The following is a 21,854-nucleotide window of genomic DNA, read 5'->3' as shown; positions in this document are numbered from 1 at the left end:
AAGGCTCAAACAGGTGGTAAAATCCCTGTTAACAGGAAGCAACACTTTCTTACAACATTTTGATGGATTTTGAATACTCCCTAGTCTGTTAAAGATCTCTTGTAATTTTGATATCTCAGTTTTGCAAATAATAATCAGAGGTTTGAGTTAAACTACACAGTATTACATACTTGTTGCTGTTTTATTTTCAAAATGTGTGGAGAATTTTATTAACATTTATTTACAGGCTAAAAAACCAAAAAAACAAAAATCCCCCACAATTCTCCCCCAACAGATTGCAACTGACCAATGAAAGAAAAATCCTGATTGCTGACTTTAGTAATGTGCTTATGTGGAAGACATAGTTCAACTTCTGCTCTATGTGGCCACATGCCAAGCAGACATTACCAATTATTCTATTAAAGATTTGAGAGCCTTCAAAAAATGAAAAGGAATTTCAAAGCATATGTAATCATTCCATTTGTACCACAGAAGTGTTTTCTTTGGTTTCTCCACATTTTCCAGTTCTCTTTAGAACTGGAAAGCTATGGCTTTCTGCTGTGAGAGATGTGTAGGGAGTAGAAAAAGCCAAATATTGCTGAAGCACCACCACCTACAATAGTTTTGCTTCTGTTACTTTTATAAGCAGAATTACTCTTTGGATTTTTTTTCCACACCTCCACCTCCATTTCAGACAATCACAGAATGGTTGAGGTTGGAAGGTAACCTCTGGAGGTCATCGTGTCAAACTCTCCAGCACAGACAGGGTCATCTAAAGCAGGCTGCCCAAGGACAATATCCAGACAGCTTTTCATTACCTCCACAAGCACTCTGGGCAACGTGTTCAAGTGCTCCGTTAAAAAGTTAATTTCCATCTCCAATTTGAAAATCCAGTGCTTCAGCTTGTTGGTTATTATTTTTGACACAAATTAACAGCTTCACTCAAACCAGCAAAAAAAAGTGCAATGGAAAACATTAAAGATTGTTTACAATATGAAGGAATTTATGAGACAAAGTAATATATTGTTAGGAGTAGGGGAGTAAAAGTATTCTCATATGTGGACATAAAGCATCCGTTCACAGTCACGAATGGAAGAAGAAATTTTACTTTACAGGGATACCTGAGCTTCTTCCTGTTGCTTTTTCAGTTGTTCCAGCATTTGCTGAAATTCTGCCTCTTTCTGCTCTGCTTCTTCCATTGTTGCTTGATTCTGTTCCTCATAGGCCATGGCGACCACAGCCAGGATCAAGTTGATCAGGTAGAAAGAACCCAAGAAAATGACCAAAACAAAAAATATCATATATGTTTTCCCAGCAGCACGAAGGGTCTGGAGAAAAAGAGATAATACACTTTTTTAGCAGACTTTAAATACTGTTGCATAGTAAGTTAGCCTCTGTGTTATAATTTAGAAAAACATTGTAAGATTGATTTGTGTTAGCACAAGATTCTTTTGTTACTTTTTCCTTATAGAATTATTATATCCTGGATACATATGAAAAAGTTTTGTGTCTACTATTGTCAAGGCAAATCCAATTCTGAATACTTCAGAACTTATACCAACAAGAATCTATACACCTACATTACAGCCTTTAAATTTAACAGTAGGTGGGGCCACTGATCAGCACCTTAGCTTCTTGTCTCATCAGTCCCAAACTACACTCCCACAAAAATATTTCATTATACAAAATGTTACAGTGGACAAAATTGCTGTCTTTCAGGTATGGATATGTGTAGTTCAGGGACAAGATGTAACATTTTCAAACAAAACGTATTTGTACTAGACTGCAAATTAATTTAACATAGCATCTATTTATAGCATATTTGGGTAAGAAACTTTAACAACTTAAGTTCATTTATTCATTTAGGTACACAAACAATAATGCTTAACCATCTTCATAAAATAGCAGCTATTCCTTATTATGTATTTAAGAAGCACACGAGTTTCTAAATCATAAATAAGGGCTTACTGTTTTAGACAATAGTTTACATGTATGAAATTAAAGATCATTTCTGTTCCAAAGGCCTTAAGGACAAGTGAATGAAAATAACTATGCAAGTACTATGTAGTAATGGTATTGGTGATGGTGCTGTTTATTTTAATAAGTCCTCACCAGCTGGTAAAGATTCTCCCAAAAGTCCTGAGTCATCAATCGAAACAGTGACAAGAATGCCCAACTGAATGTATCAAAACTTGTGTAGCCATAGTTGGGGTTTCTACCAGCTTTCACACATATATATCCTTCTGGGCATTGACTACAAAAGAAGAGGAAATGCTATTTTTAACAACTACTCTACATTACGATATGCTGCAGTAAAACAAAATTGTTCAGGAGTACTAGTTTCTGATGAAATTATGAACAAGTAAAATATTATTCTACATACCTAAGATAAAAATGTATAGCTTACTATTTTTCACTTTGTAATTCCACTTCCTAATAATATTTCAATGCTTTAATAATATAACTAATAGCATTCTACCCTTCCCCACAATTTGTCATAACATATCTCCACCAGGACAAGAGAAGAACATCAAGTAGCACGGCTGATAAACAGTTGTCAGCAAGCTGGCAGCAACATTTATGCACAGATCATTCATGTGGTTACTTTTACAAAAGTAGCCTAAGAGGCTGATGGACATGCCTGTGTAAATTCAAGTCACAGAGATGGTTGTATTTAGGTATAGCTTCAAATGCAAAACACTGGTAATTTGCAATTCTATAGTACACTTGATATTAAAGTTGACTACCTGAGCTATTCTAAGTAGCTAATTATTTTTCTTTGATGCATAAAGAAGAATGATGATCATTTTCTTACCCTGCATCTGAGCTATTGCCACACAGTAGTGCATCATTTTGTCCTTCCAAGAAGTAGAAATGACCTGTTTAAAAAAAAAAAAAATCAAAAAGGTGATGAGAAAGATAATATTTATGCCTAATGAAAATTGAGGAATTATACAGACTTTTACACATGAAAGAAATTAGCAGAGCTAACAGAATGTTCAACTGCAATATATAGTGGTTAGGAATGAAAAAGGCATGGTAAGTATTGTTTTGACAGGAAAATTACTTCCTACAGAATCTTCAAGTTAGCCTTTCTTTAGAAAACAGAAAGTTAGTTGTACAGTTAATTCTTAGCAACCTAACCAAATTATAAGATACAATGGGTGGAATACCAAATTGTGTATGTTAGCAAATCAAAAAAATACCAGGAAAATGAGGCAAAGGATGAGGGCAATTCTCTGCCTTCATTTGCGCATTTTGATACATAATGTTTAGTATTATTCAATTATAATTATTCATTACATATTATTTTATCCAAGTATTCCTTGAAAAAAACCCTGAAGAGATTTTTTCCCTGTACTCAGCACCAGTGAGGTCACCCCTTAAGTGCTGTGTCCAGTTGTGGGCCCCTCAGTTCAGGAGGGATGTTGAGGTGCTGGACTGTGTCCAGAGAAGTGCAAGGAAGCTGGTGAAGGTTGTGGAGCACAAGTTCTGTGAGGAGCAGCTGAGGGAGCTGGGGGTGTTTAGCCTGGAGAACAGAAGAATCAGGGGAGGCCTTGTCAGTCTCTACAACTCCCTGGAAGGAGGTTGTAGCCATGTGGGGGTCAGTTTCTTCTCCCAGCCAACCAGAGACAGGATGAAAGGACACAGCTGTAAGCTGTGCCAGGGAAAGTTTAGGCTGGACATAAGGAAGAATTTCTTCACAGAAAGGGTGATTAGACATTGGAATGGACTGCCCAGGGAGGTGGTGGAGTCACAGTCCCTGGAGGTGTTTAAGGAAAGACAACATAGCACTCAGTACCATGGTCTAGTTGATATGGTGGTGTTAGGTCATAGGTTTGGCTCGATGATCTCAAAAGTCTTTTCCAGTTGATTATGTGATAACACAACATGCTCAAGAAATTTCTAATTGGATCTTGATTTGAACAGCTGAGGGAGAAACCAAGCTTTTATTGTACATTAGGCAAAACTAATACACAAAATTCAATAGCAATGTACTTGAACATTTAGGCTAACTATTAAGATGAGGTAAAATATAATTTAAAGAGATAGAAGCCCTAAAAGCCCACAACAAATTCTTCTATTTTATTTTATTTTCCCTTCTTTGCAACAGAAAGGGAAACACATTTTGCCATCAATTCCTAGTTTGGCATTCTTAGGGTAAAATGGGAATCTCTAATGGAGATTTTTGGGTCAGGTGGCACATTAAGCTAAAGTTGCCAGAATTAGGTATGTTCTGGCTGTTCTCAGGAAGCAGATGGCTCCATGAGATTCACTGCCAGATGGCATGGACTAGCTTAGCTGGCATGAACTGAGGGCTAATGCTAAACAGACAAGAAGAGAATTGCAACCAGTTCCTACTGACTGCTTCTACTCTGTCATCACCAGTATACAATAGAGGCAGCATAAAATCTGCTTACTTTACAGAGAGAGAGAAATTATGTCCATAATTTATGTATCTGCAATTCTAGTCTCAGATATCATATAAGAAATCAGTGGGTTTTCAGACATTCTGGTGATCACACAGTCAGACCCTGTGAGACATCTAACCCCTACTTAAAAAGAAGTTTAAAGATGCAAACGGGCTCCAAGCAGAACTTGCAAAACTGTCTGTGGGCCTAATACACATTCTTATGTGGCACAGCTCCACTTTCAGTCCACTACTTTGGAAAACACTTAAGTAAGATTTTTTTTTAATACAAAAATGATAATGATAAAACGATAAAAATAGCAAACATGAGTTTGTAGAAAATATGCCAGATACAAAACTATTCCTGTCTCCTGCCAACTTAATAACAGAACAGTAATGGGTACAAGTCCTACATGACAATTCCAGATAGAAATAAAGGAGATATGTTCTGGCTGGAAATACCACGAAATACTTGAAGAAAGTTCTTAGAGAGCAGTTGTCAGTGACCCAGTGCCAATTCATAAGGGCAACTCTCTGAAGATATCCCAGGTATCTGTGCTAGACATGGTTTTCTAACAAGTTTCATTACTAACTCAGAACACAAAGCAATAGAAAAAAAATGCATCAAGTATTCTGAAGACATTAAGCTAGAGAAAAGGTATTTGAAATTTAGAATGACCTTTACAAATTGACAAGTAAAAGCAATTGGATTTATTCCAATAGAGACAAGTGGAAAATGCTACACTTATCAAGGCAAAATCAAATACATAAATACAATACAGTCAGGATGTGGCCACAGCCACCGCTGTACAAAAAGATGCAATACCTGTCACAAAGTACAAATTGACTGTGAATCAACAATACAGTGATGACATAAAAATGAGGTAATTTTGAAATGTGTTAATAGGAATGTTGCATATATGGCATGAGGGAAAGATACAAATCAGAAGCAATTGCTGGAGGAGTTAGTACCCAATTTGAGGATCTCAAAAAACCTCAAGCAAACAAAAGCTGTACAAAAAAGGGCAAAAGAAAAACAACAACAAGAAAAAAATGCCAAACTAACTGGAAAGATTCAAAAAAAGAAAAAAAGAAGAAAATAGGTATAGAAAATGCAAAACAGAAAATAGGATCACTTGACTTAGGAAAGACCAGAAATATAGAGGATAACTGCATAAAGACTAATATAAAGTAGTCTATGATAATCTTAGTTCTAAGTCCACAGCAGACGTAGTAATATATTCAACCTGAAATTAGGAAAATGTAGGTCAGATATTTAGAAAAAAACCCTTTCTATTTGTGTGTCATAGTACCAGAAACAACTAAAGGGGAATGGAATGGAATCTGTTCCTCAGATGGCTTTAAGAATAGGATATGATCCAAAATTTTGCATGACATTTGTATATTTCAAGCATGCTGAGATGATAAGTATATTAAAAGATTATAAGGCAATGAGACTTGGATACAAAAGCATTTCATTCTTAAACTGAGGTTTCCTAACTTTCAGTGATATAGTCACCAGTTAAAATATTTATACAGACTTAATTAAAAACCTATTAGGCCTAATTATGAATACATTAAATATACTAAATACACTAAAATAAATAGAAGAGGCTGAACAGATAAATGGGAGAGATTAACAATGGTATTATGAAAGACAAAATAGCAATGTACTATATATATGTTCAGAGTTGTTTTATCTGAATTTTTCAACAAGTTTTGTTAACACAATACTAACATTAACTACCTAAAATGGTGGGAATAGTGTACTATGAGGTACAAAATGCTCATTTCTTGATTTTCCAAAGATAAGAAACAAATTAAAAGACAGAAATGTGGAATCTAGTTCTTATTTTGCAAGAAAGATGGGATAAATCACCAGTATTCTCTTAAAGGTGTGTCTGTGCTGTGCAAGGGCATGTGGTGCAGAGGCACTCAACTCCAGGAGGAACAACGTAGCTACGTTTACGTGCTCTGGCAGGATTCTTGGGCTAGCTGATGTTCAGATGTGGGCTTATTATATTGAGCACTATCTTGCACTAACCTAGCTCTTACATTTCAGATTCCATGTTAGGGCTGTCACACTATTTCAGGAGGCTTGAAGCTAGCACAGAAATTTCTGGTTTATGCTGCAATGTGATTTTACTCTAAAAGTCATATTCAGTGAAAGGTAAAAAAGATAATTTGCTACCCAGTATAATATTATGAGTATGTTAAATTATATAATGACTGTGCTTTTATTTACTAGAGAAAAATGAGTGCTTTTATGTTTCTTGGCCAGGTTACACACTTTTAAAGGCAAGGGAAAGATACTGATGTTCTCAAATCTGTTTAAATCAATACCAGAAAATCAATGCAGTAGATGATATAATTAACTCTTACTTTTGTCTTCGATGTACTCATCCCAGTTAAATGTTGTCATTGTTGCATTAATAAATGTACCATTTTCACCTATAGAGCTATTAAAAATGGAAATAACAGTTGTTTCGAAAGTAGAATTGTCTGGAGGCCACTGCAGGCATTTATTCCTCAAGTTGCCCATGAACAGCTGCAGCCCTATCAGTGCAAATACACTCAGACAAAACACAGTCAGGATCATCACATCTGAGAGCTTCTTCACAGACTGAATCAGGGCTCCCACAATAGTCTTCAGGCCTGCAAAGAGATAAGATTTTTATTATGATGTTAAATAGATTCTAAACACACACAAAAAATCATGTGACTGCTTTCCTGGTAAAGATTTCATGCAAAAAGACTAGTAATTTGTGACACAATAATTTTCATAAAAAGCCTTATTATTTGGAAAGATGAATGAAAATATGTAAGTTTATACTTATTTTATAGTGTATAAAAAGTAGATAATTCCAAACACATTGTTTGTGCCAAAACAAGTGATTTTATTATTCATGCTACATCTCAACCCTACATAGAATAGCATTGTTTGCTTTTGCTGATGCTTCTTGCCCAAACCTTTCTTTTATGAACCTTTTGTGATGTATTCTATATTAGTAACCCCATTGTAAAGACATTATACGTGAATATTCAAATGATATCATAATAATCTTCTTACAATATAAGAGGGGTGATGGTTTGGAGAAGAAAGACATCTTTAAAATGATACCCCATGCATGGCCCATGCTATCCTTTAGAGTTTAATTTTTTAGACATAACTTAAAACTGAATTAAGTTGCTATATCAAGTGCCTTCAATAAATGAGAAAATTTGCATCAGTATGAAAGCTTAAAATTAACTTATATTTAAAACATGTAAAGGAAAGCTTGATGTCATAAGATGCAAATCACATAGGCTGTTTACTGCAAATATCTCATGCAAGAATTTGTTAAACTCAAAGGCTGATTTTTTTTTGAGAAGAAAATACAACTAAATACAAGCATGAATCAATTTAAATAAAATTACATGTCTTGACTCCTGCTTTTTTGGTTTGTTGACAATGTGTAGCAAACAAGGCTTATGCTTTAAAAAAGTGAGTACAGCCTTTGTAGGACAAAAGTCAGCCTCGGTGTTTAACCTGGCTCTCACCTGGAATGACTGATATTGTTTTCAAAGCTCGGAGAACTCTGAATGTTCTCAACGCTGAGACATTGCCCAGGTCCACAAACTCTGTCACATATCTGTAATAGGGGAGTTCACACACAAACACAATGACAGCACACAAATAACAGTTGGAGATACGAGGGGCCTAACACCTTACACCAACTACTTCTTACCTGGAATTACAGAAATAGTTTTCAAAGCTCTCAATACTCTGAAAGTTCGAAGAGCTGAAACATTGCCTAGGTTTACAAATTCTGTTACATACCTGTAGGATTAAATCACAATTACTCAGAATTGAGGCAGATTTTATTCTGTTTGCTTGGGTCTTTGAGCAAGACCTTTTCACCGTTCACTGTATTTTGCCTGTGTTATAAAAATGCTTCTGGCCATAAAATTAAATTAATTTTTATAATAATAAACCACATTGACTTGATGTTTGAAAACTAATCTGGTCAGCTATCAGCAGGAAGTCAAAAGGATTCCTTTAATTCTGGTATGCAGAAAGAAGACAGGATATGAACAGTTCAGGGTGATGGCATTCACAATCCTAATGGGCTGGCACACCATGCTGGCCTCTGCAGCACATGCTTGGCTAGAAATACTAAAATGTGTAAAAGAGGTAGAAGAAACATATTGAAACTGCAGGAAGTCCAGGCTCCAAATACTCTGGCTGACAAGATACGAGGCAATTTTTAGTCACTAATCTCATGCTACCAGAAAGAATTTTTATTTAAAAAAACAAGTAGAAGACTTACGCAAATGTGATGACAGTGAAATCTAGCCAATTCCATGGGTCTCGGAGAAATGTAAAATCTTCTAAACAGAAGCCCCTTGCAAGAATTTTAATAAGTGATTCAAAGGTATAAATTCCAGTGAATGTGTATCTGAGGAAAATATGCAAGACAGAGTTTATAGATCATGTTATCTTTGCAATTGATGCTCTCTAGTTGTTTTATTCTCGTTTTCTTCACTTTAAGTGGCATAAGAAATAGTGACAGTTACATCCAACTTTAACACCTGCATAATTCATACCATAAGGAAAGAGGAATGAAATTAGGATTAAAAAACTGATAACCTATAGCTTAAATTCAACTTCTATAATCTATACAATAAGACACATGCAAAATTCCCAGTTACTACAGTGGTGCATGTTTATGTCCAGTCTGAATCCATGTTATAACAAAACACACAGATGGATTACATTAGGATTTTAGAAGTTTCTTTCAGTTAAAAATTCCTTTCTTCAATATTATTTTTATACTGAAATGTTGCTTATTACCAAGAGCTGGCAAGTGCCAACCCTCATCAGTCCTCATTCCTCTGTAACTGTTACAGAGCAGGAATATCCAGTACTTCTCCTCCAGCAAGACAGATGTAGTACTGGAATCAAACAAGTGCAAGAACAACCAAAAATATTTATGAATGCCAATAAAATTCAGGTACTCATTTTGACTAAAAAATGTAGTTGAAATGTAAATTGAAAAAAATATGTAATTCTGGCATTTTGAGTAATTTCATCTTCTGTGTCCAAGTGATGTCATCCTGAAGCTTAGTTTTATTTATATCTTTAATGAAAAGGAATTCAAATTAAACTGCTTAAAAAGCTTACTCTAACTGAGCCAACCTGAAAACAGTTTTCCAATACAAAAGTTTTCAGTTCAATTACTAAAGAATTTATTTCCTGCAGAACTTCACTCCACGTATGAGGACATGCATGGTAACTCCAAATGGCACAATACAGAGACATGAAGAAATATCAAAGCAACCAATCTTTATCATAAATACTTATGACATGCTAGATATCCTGAATACATATGTATTCACACTGAACTCAAAATGAGAATGTCTTTGTTGACCTTAATAGCCCTATGATTTCACTTTTGGTTATTGAAGATTGAACAGACATGTATCAGCCCAAGCAGTAAGAAATGAAGAAGCAGCAGAAAGGAAGCCCCAAGAACAGTTTCACACTGCGGCCTGCAGCCTTGGAACTGTCATTGTGTATTGGCACCTCGCAGCTGACATCATACTGGACCAATTAGCCAAGCTGACATCATATCACACCAATGATTAGCTAACCATTTCAATACTTTTTTATAGCTTATTTTGCAAACAAGTTTTACATTGTTACATTGATTTTGGTAAGAGAAAGCTGCACTGTGATGAACACAGCCATCCATAAGATGGTCCCTTTATCAGTAATGGTTATTTCAATAGAGATGAAAGAGTGCATTTCCCTGTGTTCTTGCACAGATGTGACATAGGACGCAGTCAAAAATATTTATAATCCACTTTTTCTGTATGATCATAAGGATAGCTTTTCTTACGTTTTCCATCTAGCACTGCAAACAGAGGAAGGACATTAAAGAACTTATCATGAGACACTTATACGTATTTAATGTTACCGCAAACTAGCATCAGAATAGCTGTTGCAAGGATATCCCAATAAGGTAGCTGCTGCCAGTGGAAGCCATCCTCATTTAAAGTAATTTACAGTAGTTTATTTCTGATTACTGGATATTATTCAGAGAAAATCCATTTAACTTACTCTACATTCTTTGTCCAGTCTGGAGGGTTACTCATGGTCATAAATACGCAGTTGGTCAAAATAGTGCACATGATAAGCATGCTGAATAATGTAGGCCAAGAGTTAAGGAATGTAAGCCAGGAAATATCATAAAAAGAGTATCAAATAACACACTGCTTTGGTAGACTTTCACTATCAGGAGCCATCTATCCCTTCACTGCTCTTTTAATAGCCAGGGAAAAGCCTTGAATATGTTAAAGCTTTCCTTCACTGCTTTATAGCTAGAAGAGAACAATCATACACTAAAAATTAAAAAATCTGAAAGACATTTTAAAAAGAGCCCCAACTCTAAATTATTTTTTCTTATTGAATAAAAATGTCAACATTTGAAGTATTAGCTTCTAATTCCATGGAATAACATAAAAAGTATTTCTTTTAGATGATCTAGACAAATCTGATCTGCTTCATGCATACAGAGCAATGAAAAATACATTTTCTTCACTTTTATGTTTTACCATAAAATAAGGCATGTATCAATATTTTTGCTTATCATGATGATACATTGGAAGCTAGCTGCCACATAGTAGGAGAGAACATAGGGAACTCTTAGCAAGAAAAGTATTTTATTGCTGTTTGTTTTATATATGACTTTTGTAATATAAATGCTGTTGGGAGGGGAAGGCGCATGTGATTCTCAAAAAAAGAAATCCAAATAGAATTCCGGAACAGGTCCAAGTCATAAATAATTTCATTTAGTTGAACAGAACCGCTCTAAATCTACAACATTTTACTCTCAGAACTGCTGACATTCTTCTAAGGTACAAAAATACAACGACCAAAATGAAAACCACGCAGATGAACCACAAAACGTCCACATGATGGCACCAACACCTAAAGCTACAGAAAGGACAAAGCTCGATCGAGTTTGGGAACAGCTGCAGGTTCATGTGGTGCTCCTAAACAGAAATCCGAACATAATGGGATGAGAAGTACTGTGAGGTTCCCCTTGTGAACTTTTCTCTGCAGGTTTACATTAATTAAAAAAAACCTTCAAGTGATGATAAATACCTCTGCCTTCTGAACTGTCAAAAACATGTGGCACTACATTCAACAGTTCTTTGGATTTTCATTTGTGCAATGAATATATTTTAAATCCTTTACTGAGAAACTAGCTTCTCTTTATGTAATTCATATATGAACACAGCAAAAGAGAAAGGAATACATTTTTAAAAATATAAAAAACCATGCTACAAGTGTTTCACCAGCCTGTACTTTGCATAGGTTTTCAAAATCCTTTTTGATGAAATGTCTTCTTAGAATTGCAAATCCACACTACACTTTCATTAGTGGAAAAATAACTATAATATACCTTACCATAAATTTAAACAACGTGTTTAAGCATTCCAACTTTGTTGACTAGGTCTTCACCGATACCTCAGTCCCACAATCTTCTATTATTCCACATAACTCAGTAACGCTCCAGAATATGGTAAAGAGTGTCATATATTTGAAAAATAATTATTTGTAGTGGCATCTGTAGCAAGCCAATTGAAAACAGGCTATGTAGTATCATGATCATTTTGGAAGTCATTCATAGGCTAGCCATTGAAAACAACATCCAACACATACCAACTATTGTAATATCAGTCTTCCAGTATACCAAAGACTGAAAAAAATCCTCTCAAGATTTAGTCTACATAATCTTAGGATCCCTATATGCAATGCTAACACAAAACTACTTCTGTTGTGCTTATGTTAGACTTCTGTAAATACAAGTGTGCAAACATTTGTATTTGTTCCTTAAGTAAGCTGACTTTCTGAAGTCAATGCCCTCATTGCTCATATTGGTATTTGGGATCAGACCAGTGGGATGCCTACTATAGTCAGCTATTAAAACACTGAAAAAGACAAATAATAGTTAAGTAATTATAATAATTTATCTTTTCAAATCTCTACCTGCAATGTGGAAATCTCATGACCTGCTTGAAGACTGAAATGAAAACATCAGTAGGCTTATGAGTGTATAAAGCAATAATGATCAAGAAATAAAACAGACAGGTGAGATACATACAGGACTAAGAATGCATAATAAAACAAGAAACCTAAGCTGTTTTAGGAATCTATCTTTCTGCAAGTGTTATCTGAATCAGAAAATGAAAAGAAATAATGAAACTGTAGTTTCACTAAATATTCATGCAAACACAGGCCTGGGATCAAAGATTTGATTTTAATACACAGTGTCAGTGAAGAACTGAAAGTAGTCTGAGCAACATATCTGCAGTTTATGAAAAATGTGGAGGAGGGGAAAAGATGAAAAAAAGATGTGATGATTACAGAAAAAAATAAGAGGGAAGGAAAAATTATGTGGGGGAAGAAAGAAGACACAGAAATTGTAAAGGATGGTTGTCTGGCTTCTGGTATTACTATATTAGGATCCAGCCATGAACAGAAATGTAAAAGGAGAATGAGAAAAAGAACAGAAGACGGAAATAGTAGAGAGAAGAGGGACAAAGCACTACAGATCATATTGATCCTGGGACACGTGCCAGAGAATTATTTAAATACTAAGTAACATCTCATTCATTACCGTTTTAAACTAACCACTGGAAAAGGATATGAATGTACCAAAATCTTAATAGCTATTTTTCTAAGAGGATTGAAAGGAGTTAACATGTACAGGGCAGAGGTGGCACTGAATCGGAATATTGCCTTCCCTTTATTCAATACTATAAAAGTCTGGAAAAAGAAAAAGAGAATGAAAAATAACATTTAGAAGATACCAAGTTACAAACCCTGAATCATTTTCATTTCCTCATTAATCATATCTGGTCAATATGCTCTTCTTGCATTGACATAATCCCCTTGTCCAGTTCACACATTGTAGAGTCCAGCCAAATTACTATAAATACAATTAAATGAACACTTAAATACATCTATTTAAAAATCATAAGTAATCCTGATATTGCTAGCTAGTAAACAGATACAAGTATAAAAGTAATGTAGGTAATATTTGAAGAATTAGTACCGTTTTTGTACGGTATAATATATACAGTGAGGTGTGTAACTGTAATCAAAATGAGAGCCATTAAAACTTCAATCCCTAAATCAAATAGCAACCATAAATTATCACATCAAAGTACTACGACAAAAGTACCTCAAAGTGATCTAAATTTCAAGTGATCATGAAAATATGGAAATTAAGAGTGTTCAATAACCAGTTTTTGAACATAACACTAATGCACTCAATTTTTGCCATATTCTGAGAGTAATGTATTACTCGCCTTTTTGACTATTACTTGTGATAGTTCTGTACCTGCAAAACTATTTTCCTTGTCATACTTTACTTTCACCTAATACAGAATTCACCCTATTCACTGTATACCTGTATTTTCACTGTCTCTCCACAGTTTCAGCAATAACTCATGTATATTACCGACATTTAAAAAAGCATTTCTAAATGTAACAGTGTTCTTAAAATCCAGGAAATAAAGAATAAAGCCTTTAAGGTTTTTTTTTTTTTTCAATTATTTTGATTGCCACATATCTGGGGAAAGTCCTATCTATTTCCATCATCTCTTCTTTCTACACACGGATGAAAGTTCATGCTTTTTGAAAGGAAGTGGATCTAGATAGCATTGTGGCAGTCCTAGGAAGCCCAAAGGGCACATAAGGCATGCAGACCTGGAATACTACCAGTAGCCATGATCTGCCTCAACTGGAATCAGAGGGCAGCATTTGTCAAGATTATGCTCTATTTTCTGAGCAGGTGTGTCAAATAGAGCAGCTGAAAACACAACGCCTCTGCCTGCCTGAAATAATAAATTATAAAGGATAAAAATTATATAAATTATAAAAATCAGTGCTTCCAAACTTAACATATTTCCATTCTCCCATACTTAGTGATTCTCAAGCTGCACTTTGATCCTTTATTGTACGTTCTTTACTACCATCATTTTTCAACTCTCTTACTATTATTCCTGCAGTCCATGAAAACAGGACCTCTAATAATCAGTTCTTACGTCTTCTATTCCCTTTACTCTGATGAAACCTCTGATGAAGTATCATTTGTGTTACGCTGACTCATCAAGTTATGCTAAAAAATGAAAATGGAGCCTGACCCAAACAATGATGTTCAAAAATATGCAAAGAACACTAAGAAAAATAATAGGAGAAATTATGATTGAAACATACAGATTGAAGTCTTTGCTTCTCCTGTTGGAAACCACTATGCTTTTGGAAAAGATCACGACAACTGCTACGCATCTCTCAATCAGGAACAAGCAATTCAGCATGATTTTACTTCACATCCACACTTAATTGCAGAATTACGCTTCTAGTTTCCAAAACATGACAATACATGCTCTAACTTTTGGATTTCTGGCACTGAATTTAGATTTTTACTACTACAGAATGCGGAAATAATTAAAGAAAGGAATCAGTACTTTGACCCAAATTCTATTTGCCTTCCAGACTTCAACAGGGTAAATCATTTGAATAAAGAAAGCAAACATGATATTTAACTGAAAACCTTGCTTTCAAATTTAGCTCATGATTCTCCATACATAAACTGAGTTTTAGAAATACTTCAATGAATACTTAAGGCACAACTAATTTTTTTGAGCTGTTCTGCTTAGTCCCTCATGGTATGCCTATATTGCTATTGTTTCAACATATTACTGATGAGGCATACCCCTAATTCCTGCAGGAAATATCCTCATTTGCATTTTTCTCTTAGTTTGAATTTGACTCATAACTTTACTTTGGGTTTTTCTTCATTTTTCTTTGAAGCAGTTTCTTCACTTTCATGGGTTTTGTTTTTTAATTCACTTGTTTTTGTTAGCTAGCTAGTTTCCACAGGAAAGAAAAGAAAGCAGGAGAAAAAAAAAATTATGAAAACAGAAAAAAAATGTATTTCTTCTTTACTAGCAGAATAATGAAAGTGCAATACCTTTGATGCCAAAAATCAAAGGGACTGAAAATCTGGAGGAAACCCAAGGCCATCTGGACACTAGTCTAAAGTTCAACACTTCAGTGCTGGCCACAGCAGTAATTGTTACTTTAAATCAAAGCTAATATGTCGATTTTTTTTTTTAAATTAACATCTCTATAAAAATATTTTTTTCAATTATGTAACATTCTGTCAACACTCCAAGTGCAATTGCTACCTCCTCTTTATTTATGTCCCTCTTTTAAACACCTCCTCTTTGAAAACAATCATAGAAAAAATTAGAACTGGATAAGAAATTTTTTTCACCCAGACTAAGTTGGATATTTGATGCCTCTACAGAGGTAAATATGGATGAGGATGATCATCATCATATCCTGAGAAATTACCTTTACATACTTCCCTATCCTTCCCAGTGACAAGAGAATGCAACCTGAACTTTCCACGACAGTGAAGAAATCTAGTAAGATGATGTCTAGCTACCTTTGATACGGGTTTCATATTGAAGACCTGCTCCTTTCACCATTACAATACAGCATTCAGTAGTTATTCTAAAGATAACTTCTGTGCTGCTACTTCAATTCTCCTGTGTGTAAACCACTGAAAGTTACAGGCTTTTATAAAATGCCAGGTTTACAAAAAAAAAAAAAAATCTAAGTGCATCTCTACTGATGTATGAGGTCCCACAAACTTGCATTACTAATTTGTGTTCTTACAATGGAGATTTCTGCCAACCACATCAGGTGTTGGGGAAATTGTTATATGGAAGGGCTGGGTCAAAAATAACAGAAGTACTATGTCATTGAAGGATTCTTTGTTATTTATTCTTCTTGAAGTCTAATAAAAATATACAACACACTCACTTTTTTATTGATATAATATGGGTCCAGGTCTTCCAAGGGCTCAGACACCATTCCTGGAGGTATGTCGCCGTAAATAAATGGCAGTGTCTTTCCTGCCTCCAAGTCACTGTTTGGCTTCGGGCCATCTTCATCATCATCGTCTTTGCGTTCTTGTTTGGATTTTTTAGCTTTCTCTTCATTGATACGCTGTTCAATAGCTGCAAGTGATTCTCTTGTGAAATAGCGGAAGCTGTCGGGTCCTGGTGGTACCAGCACTGATTGTGCCATCTTTTCATCCTGCACCTCTTAATTACTGTTTAGCCTCTCTCATAAAAAAGTGCTAAAAATATAAAAACACAGAAAAAATTTAGAGCAACACAGCTACAAACAATGTAAAGCAATATACCATCACAGAATTTTGTGTGGGACATCTTGTTAAATTCAGTAATTATCATCCAAGAGGAGGCTGCTGTGAAATGAATTTTTAAATTTGTTTTTATTTCAAGACAAACCATTTTCCTTTGCAGCTTGCCTCTTAGAGTTGTCTCAGAGGTATCAATTCCTAAAACATTTAGTTTAAAATTCACTTAGTGCTTGCACCAATAGATTGCCAACTCTACAGGCTGATAAAAAAAGTCACATGCAATGCAATAACATCTTTTGCCTTTATCAAGGATAATGTTATTCATTCTAGTGAATAAAGCAGGAGATATTTTCCACTGCATTCAGTGTGAGGAATCAACAGTTCTGAAGCATTTGGTTCAGTGTTGAGGAGTGAGACTCCAGACAATGCAGCTCCTTATTATTCTGAAAGCTGCATCTTGGACCAATCCTCCCTCTAGCTATACGGACCAGAAATGACTCTTAGAATCCACTCTTGCCGTGTAAGGCCAGAAGGATCAGTTGAAAGCAATACAAGATGCTCCTTCTCTTCGAGTACAAATATGCTGCCTTTGCAGAGCTGCCAGCTCAGGAAACAAGGTTCAGGCATAAGCACCTGTATTCAGATCCCCTTCCTGGCAACACACTGTGCACTGGAAGAACTGCTGAATTAAACAAAAATTATTTTTAATCATTACATACTGCACTTAGATCTTTCATGTCTGATATCATATCAATTGTATATATTTTTCACAAATTTCACTAGGAAGTGCAGGACCATCGCTTTTTAATGTTTCTGGGCAGTTCAGTTAAAAAGAACAAGTGGAAAATATTCCCAATGCAAATACTTTGATCTGAAATCACAAACAGTATCTCTGCTGTAGCCTACAAGAATTTTTCTCAGGAGTCCTTCTGAGTAAGCACATTAAAAATACAGCAAATGCAATAAAGTAACAAATTCTGAGTAAGACAATATACCCAGAAACAATTATTAAAATGATACAACAGTTTGAATACAATCAGTCTGATCCTATTTTACTCTCACTTAGCACACATACTCCAGCACAGCCGCAACAAATTCGTATTTTTGAAGGCTGCTAAATAAGCTGCAACATGATGCTTTCTCCTCCTTTTCAACCATATGCACACAGCCACTTCCTCCTACACAAACATCCACACACATCCCAACTCCTGCAGGTCTCCCGGTGAGCATGCTCTTCCCACTGCAGGCAAATGCACCTGGTGCATTCTGTCATGAACGGTCTGTACCAAACTGCTGCTGGAAGCTGCACTGACTACTAGCAGCAGAAGGGTTCATTAGGAAAATGAAAGTGGTCCTGCAGCAGAATCCTGTCAGATTTTATTTTTAATCACAGAAAGAAAAAAAAAAAAAAAAAAAGAAAGAAAAAAGAAAAGCATAATTCTGTTTTAATACTGCAGGAAACAATTAAAAATTCATTACCAGTGAAGAATCTTGCACTTATGTGGGTTTGGAATGGCACCAGGGAAGACTGCAGCTAAAATTCCATCATGTCTTTTCCTTTTTTTTTTTTTTTTTAAATTCTCCTTTTACAGACCACACCTAACTTCCTGCTGAAGGATCCTGGTTCTTGAAGTAAAATCTGGCATTTCCTGTGTGAGTCTACTAAGTGCTGTAACTCTTTTTGCCAGTAGATGGTACTGATATATACCCATAAATTCTTCTCAGAAATGGTAAAGAATTTGCATGCTTGAACACTTGCTTAAACTGAGACACTTGGACTAAAATACACGATTTTATATAACCAGTCAAGTCTCAAGATTCTCAAAAATTATTTTGAATACATAGCAGCTACTGCTGATGTGACCACAGCTCTTAAAACTGTGAAGGTGAGATAGAAACAAAGTAGAAAGGATAGAAAAGAAAGAGAAATCAAAAAATGGAGGTTACACAGGCAGAATACAACCAAAGCAATTGCTGAAACTGTATTATCAGCAGTCTGGATTATTTTAAGCTATAGATTGTGTAAATATTCTAAAATAAATGTATACAGTATGTTCAATGTGCATTGTTTCTAAATGAGGATAAGCCAGCAATGGGAGGGAAGGAGGGCACTTTTGAGTCTTCATTGCAGTGTCGAGTTCCTGTGCAGAAATCATCTATTCTTGTGCCCTGCTGCAGCAGGTGGTTGGGAGCACTGTAAGCCCCTCTCTGTGGCAAATCAGTAGTACACCCCCTTCAGGCACCACTCCACTGAAATGCCATCCTACTTTTTTCCACTCTTCTGCTTGTTCTGTATATTCCATGCTTACTGATATTCGTACTTTTTCTCCTGTTGCACCAATAAAACTTTTTTACCTCTCTCCTACCTCACCATCGATCTTCTGCCCTTCCCTCCTTCTTTTATATGTACACAAGTCTCTTCCAAACTTTTCAACCAAGACACATTGTTGTATCTACACATTCAGATCTTCTGGCAGTCCTTCACTTTGCCGTCTCCTTTTCTTCAGCCATGAAGAGGACAAAAAAAAAAAGGTGTGGAAAGTAATAAAAAGCAAAAGGTCAGTCTAAAGTGAGAGATGTTGCAGAAGGAATGAATAGAGTAGCTGAAGAAATGTCACTGTGGCTTTGAAAAACAGACAATGGAGAGGGAAATACTGATAGTTTGTTCCTTTTGTAATTGTGATGAGAGAATGAAGAGTTTGACTTGGTCAAAATAAGGTTTTTGAAATTTTCAACAACTAAGAAAAAATGTGTCAAATGAAAACTGTAACTGAACCACACCAGAAGTATTGATTTGGTTTTGATTTATTTAAATATTACACAATATTTTAAAATAATGTTAACAGCCTTTTTAGAAAAGTGTTTCTTTCGAAAGAGTTTTCCATTTTCACAGATGATTCAAAGAAATCAACAAAATGTTTACAAATAACTCCATGTAACCAATTTTTTTGGTTAAGAAGCTTTGGATGAAAATTTCTGGCTGGCTCTAATTAGGACTACTTTTTTTGGGGGGGCTGTTCTGAAGTCTCGAAATAAGAGGATTGTGAGACAACACAGATCCACAGGAGGAGCAGAGGAGCTTCTATCTACAAAAGCACTTTGATTATTTATTTGTATGGATAGGCAACTGCTTATGTATGAAAGTTACAGTAAATCAAGTACCTCAAAAGCTGGGCTAATTCACACGGAAAAGGAGCTTCATTCTTCCATTAGTAGTATATTAAGTTACAGCATCTGATTATTTGTTTCTTATCGTAAGGGTCTGAAATTACCAGAAATCTCAATTTTATTTCCACTATACAATCTATATGCGTAGTGTTAGGAAGGACAGTGAAAAGAGAAGATAAAAAGGAAATAGCCAGGGGACAATGTATCCCATTGCCTTAGGGGCTTGGGTCTACAGTCTTACTAGGCTGTAAGGAAAAATGAACAAGTATTTGAGCGAGACAGACTAGACAGGAAATGCAATATCATCTTTGCAGTCTAAAAGAGAAATATATATACTTCTAAAGAGGAGGCAACAGTAATACACCTAGAGAAGCTTGTAACAATCCTTAAAATACATTAAAATATTTAGATACTACACAGAGCTATAGTAAAAGTAACAGAATTATTAGAGATAGAAAGGGAAAATTAATAAATTGAATAGAAAATATCAATCAAAACTCAATCCAACATAGCCTATATTTAAGAACTATTGTGTGAACACGGTCAAAATTTACCTAAAAAACAAAATACGAATGGCAATTCTGCTAATAAGTCACTTCCAACTGCTGTCTAGCTTCCCACCTACAGCCATGGGCACATTTTATGAACAATTTTATCACTAATGGTATTCATCTTCCCTCTATTGTGGCATGTGCGAAGGCTTGAATTGGACATTGTCCTTTAATCATCTGGTGAAACACATGGCCCATAGAAAGGGCAGAGATGAAGAAGTGTTCAGTGTCGTATGTAAAGAAATTCTACATGAGGGTGAATGATTTTGGACAGGACAGAGCCAAGAGAAATCTCCAAATCTTTTCCTGACATCCTAGGAGCCCTCATCTATAGACAATCCTGATTAATAAAATCAGAAGGAAAATAGATTACCAGTTTCTCCTCAGAAATCTGCAAAAACTAATTGTCTTTGTTCAAAGGCAAAGCAAAGCATTAAAATGCACAACTGGCAAGTTGCCATCATTCTCTGGTTCTGTGATCGTTTCACTCTCCAGCTGTGTGTCCCTGTACTACATTAGATTGTCCCTAAGTGCATGACTTTTCATTTATAGTTCTGAGCTTCATCTCGTTCCAGTAACACCAGTCATCAAGCTCATCTAGTCCTTTCTGTATAATAGCTTGCTCAGTCTTTGACAATGCCTTCCAACTTTATGATAGGAGAAAATTACATTGGCATATTTCCACTTCTTTGCTGAAACAATAAATTAAACAAAATCTATCCCAAAATTTTAACAGTGGCAAGCAACTTTGACCAAAGCGTAGGTTACTGTGATACTTGCTGTAGTTTGCAAAATATGTTAATACTACTCTAAGAACCTTAATCTTAAAAAAAACCCCATTATGTTTATGCTCTAAAATGAAATAGTATTTTAATTGAAAGAGCAAAAGAGATCTAAGTGGAGCTTTTTCTTCTTGTAAATAGTATCCATTTAATCAAATTCATTGAATATAAAAAATTCCTGTCACCTCTTCCCCCCGTGCTACTTAAAATACTTACTATGCTACTAAATTTTTCATGGTGATCTAGGTGACTGAAAAACATGATTGCTAGCTTTGAGAAACTGGGAGGGCTACAAGTAAACAGGAGAATAGTATTAGAATTTAAAATGTCCTGACAAACAACAAAATGGGCTCAAAAAGGGACGCAATTCAAGATATATATAAGTTCTACATTTTATACTTAGACAAGAATAAGTAACTGAAAAATTAAAGGATAAGGAAAAACCCCACCAATAGATCTGCAGGAAAAGATCTAGAGTACTTATTACACCACAAACCAAACATGAGTGAAAACTGTCAGTCTTATAAGAAAAAAAAAAAGCAAGTACTTGGATTTATAAACTTGTTAACTGGTCTACTCTTCAAGTTGGAGCAGTATGTTCAATCTGCATATTATATTTCAAAAAAAATATGGAAATAATTCAGAACACAGAAATAAAACATCCAAGGAAACGTAGGATCCAAGAGATCCTATATTTGAAAGCTTCCAAGGAAATGTAGGATTTGAGCTC

At 35.2% G+C, this 21,854-nt stretch overlaps 1 protein-coding gene across 5 annotated transcripts in view; it reads right to left on the bottom strand.

Moving 5' to 3' along the window:
* Positions 1–21,854, bottom strand: part of SCN2A (sodium voltage-gated channel alpha subunit 2) — a 76,381-nt gene that overhangs the window by 38,823 nt on the left and 15,704 nt on the right. For 2 of the 5 annotated variants that reach the window (XM_042040776.1, XM_042040779.1), the window contains exons 2-10: positions 16,281–16,599; positions 13,090–13,208; positions 10,494–10,583; positions 8,701–8,829; positions 8,119–8,210; positions 6,773–7,045; positions 2,795–2,858; positions 2,092–2,233; positions 1,101–1,307 (exon numbers count right to left, since the gene is read on the bottom strand). In XM_042040776.1, the coding sequence (XP_041896710.1) occupies positions 1,101–1,307; positions 2,092–2,233; positions 2,795–2,858; positions 6,773–7,045; positions 8,119–8,210; positions 8,701–8,829; positions 10,494–10,583; positions 13,090–13,208; positions 16,281–16,547 (1,383 nt within the window). In that variant the 5' untranslated portion in view covers positions 16,548–16,599. Of the gene's footprint in view, positions 1–1,100; positions 1,308–2,091; positions 2,234–2,794; positions 2,859–6,772; positions 7,046–7,930; positions 8,023–8,118; positions 8,211–8,700; positions 8,830–10,493; positions 10,584–13,089; positions 13,209–16,280; positions 16,600–18,102; positions 18,186–21,854 lie in introns of those variants that run through there. The other 3 variants (XM_042040775.1, XM_042040778.1, XM_042040777.1) reach the window with 2 other exon arrangements.

This window comes from Corvus kubaryi, unplaced genomic scaffold (assembly GCF_017639235.1).
Source record: "Corvus kubaryi isolate FWS band 111438036 unplaced genomic scaffold, C.kubaryi_AGA036_p1.0 37396, whole genome shotgun sequence".
NCBI lineage: Eukaryota > Metazoa > Chordata > Aves > Passeriformes > Corvidae > Corvus > Corvus kubaryi.
The sequence above is the reverse complement of the archived record's forward strand: the minus strand, read 5'-3'. Positions and strand labels throughout refer to the sequence as shown.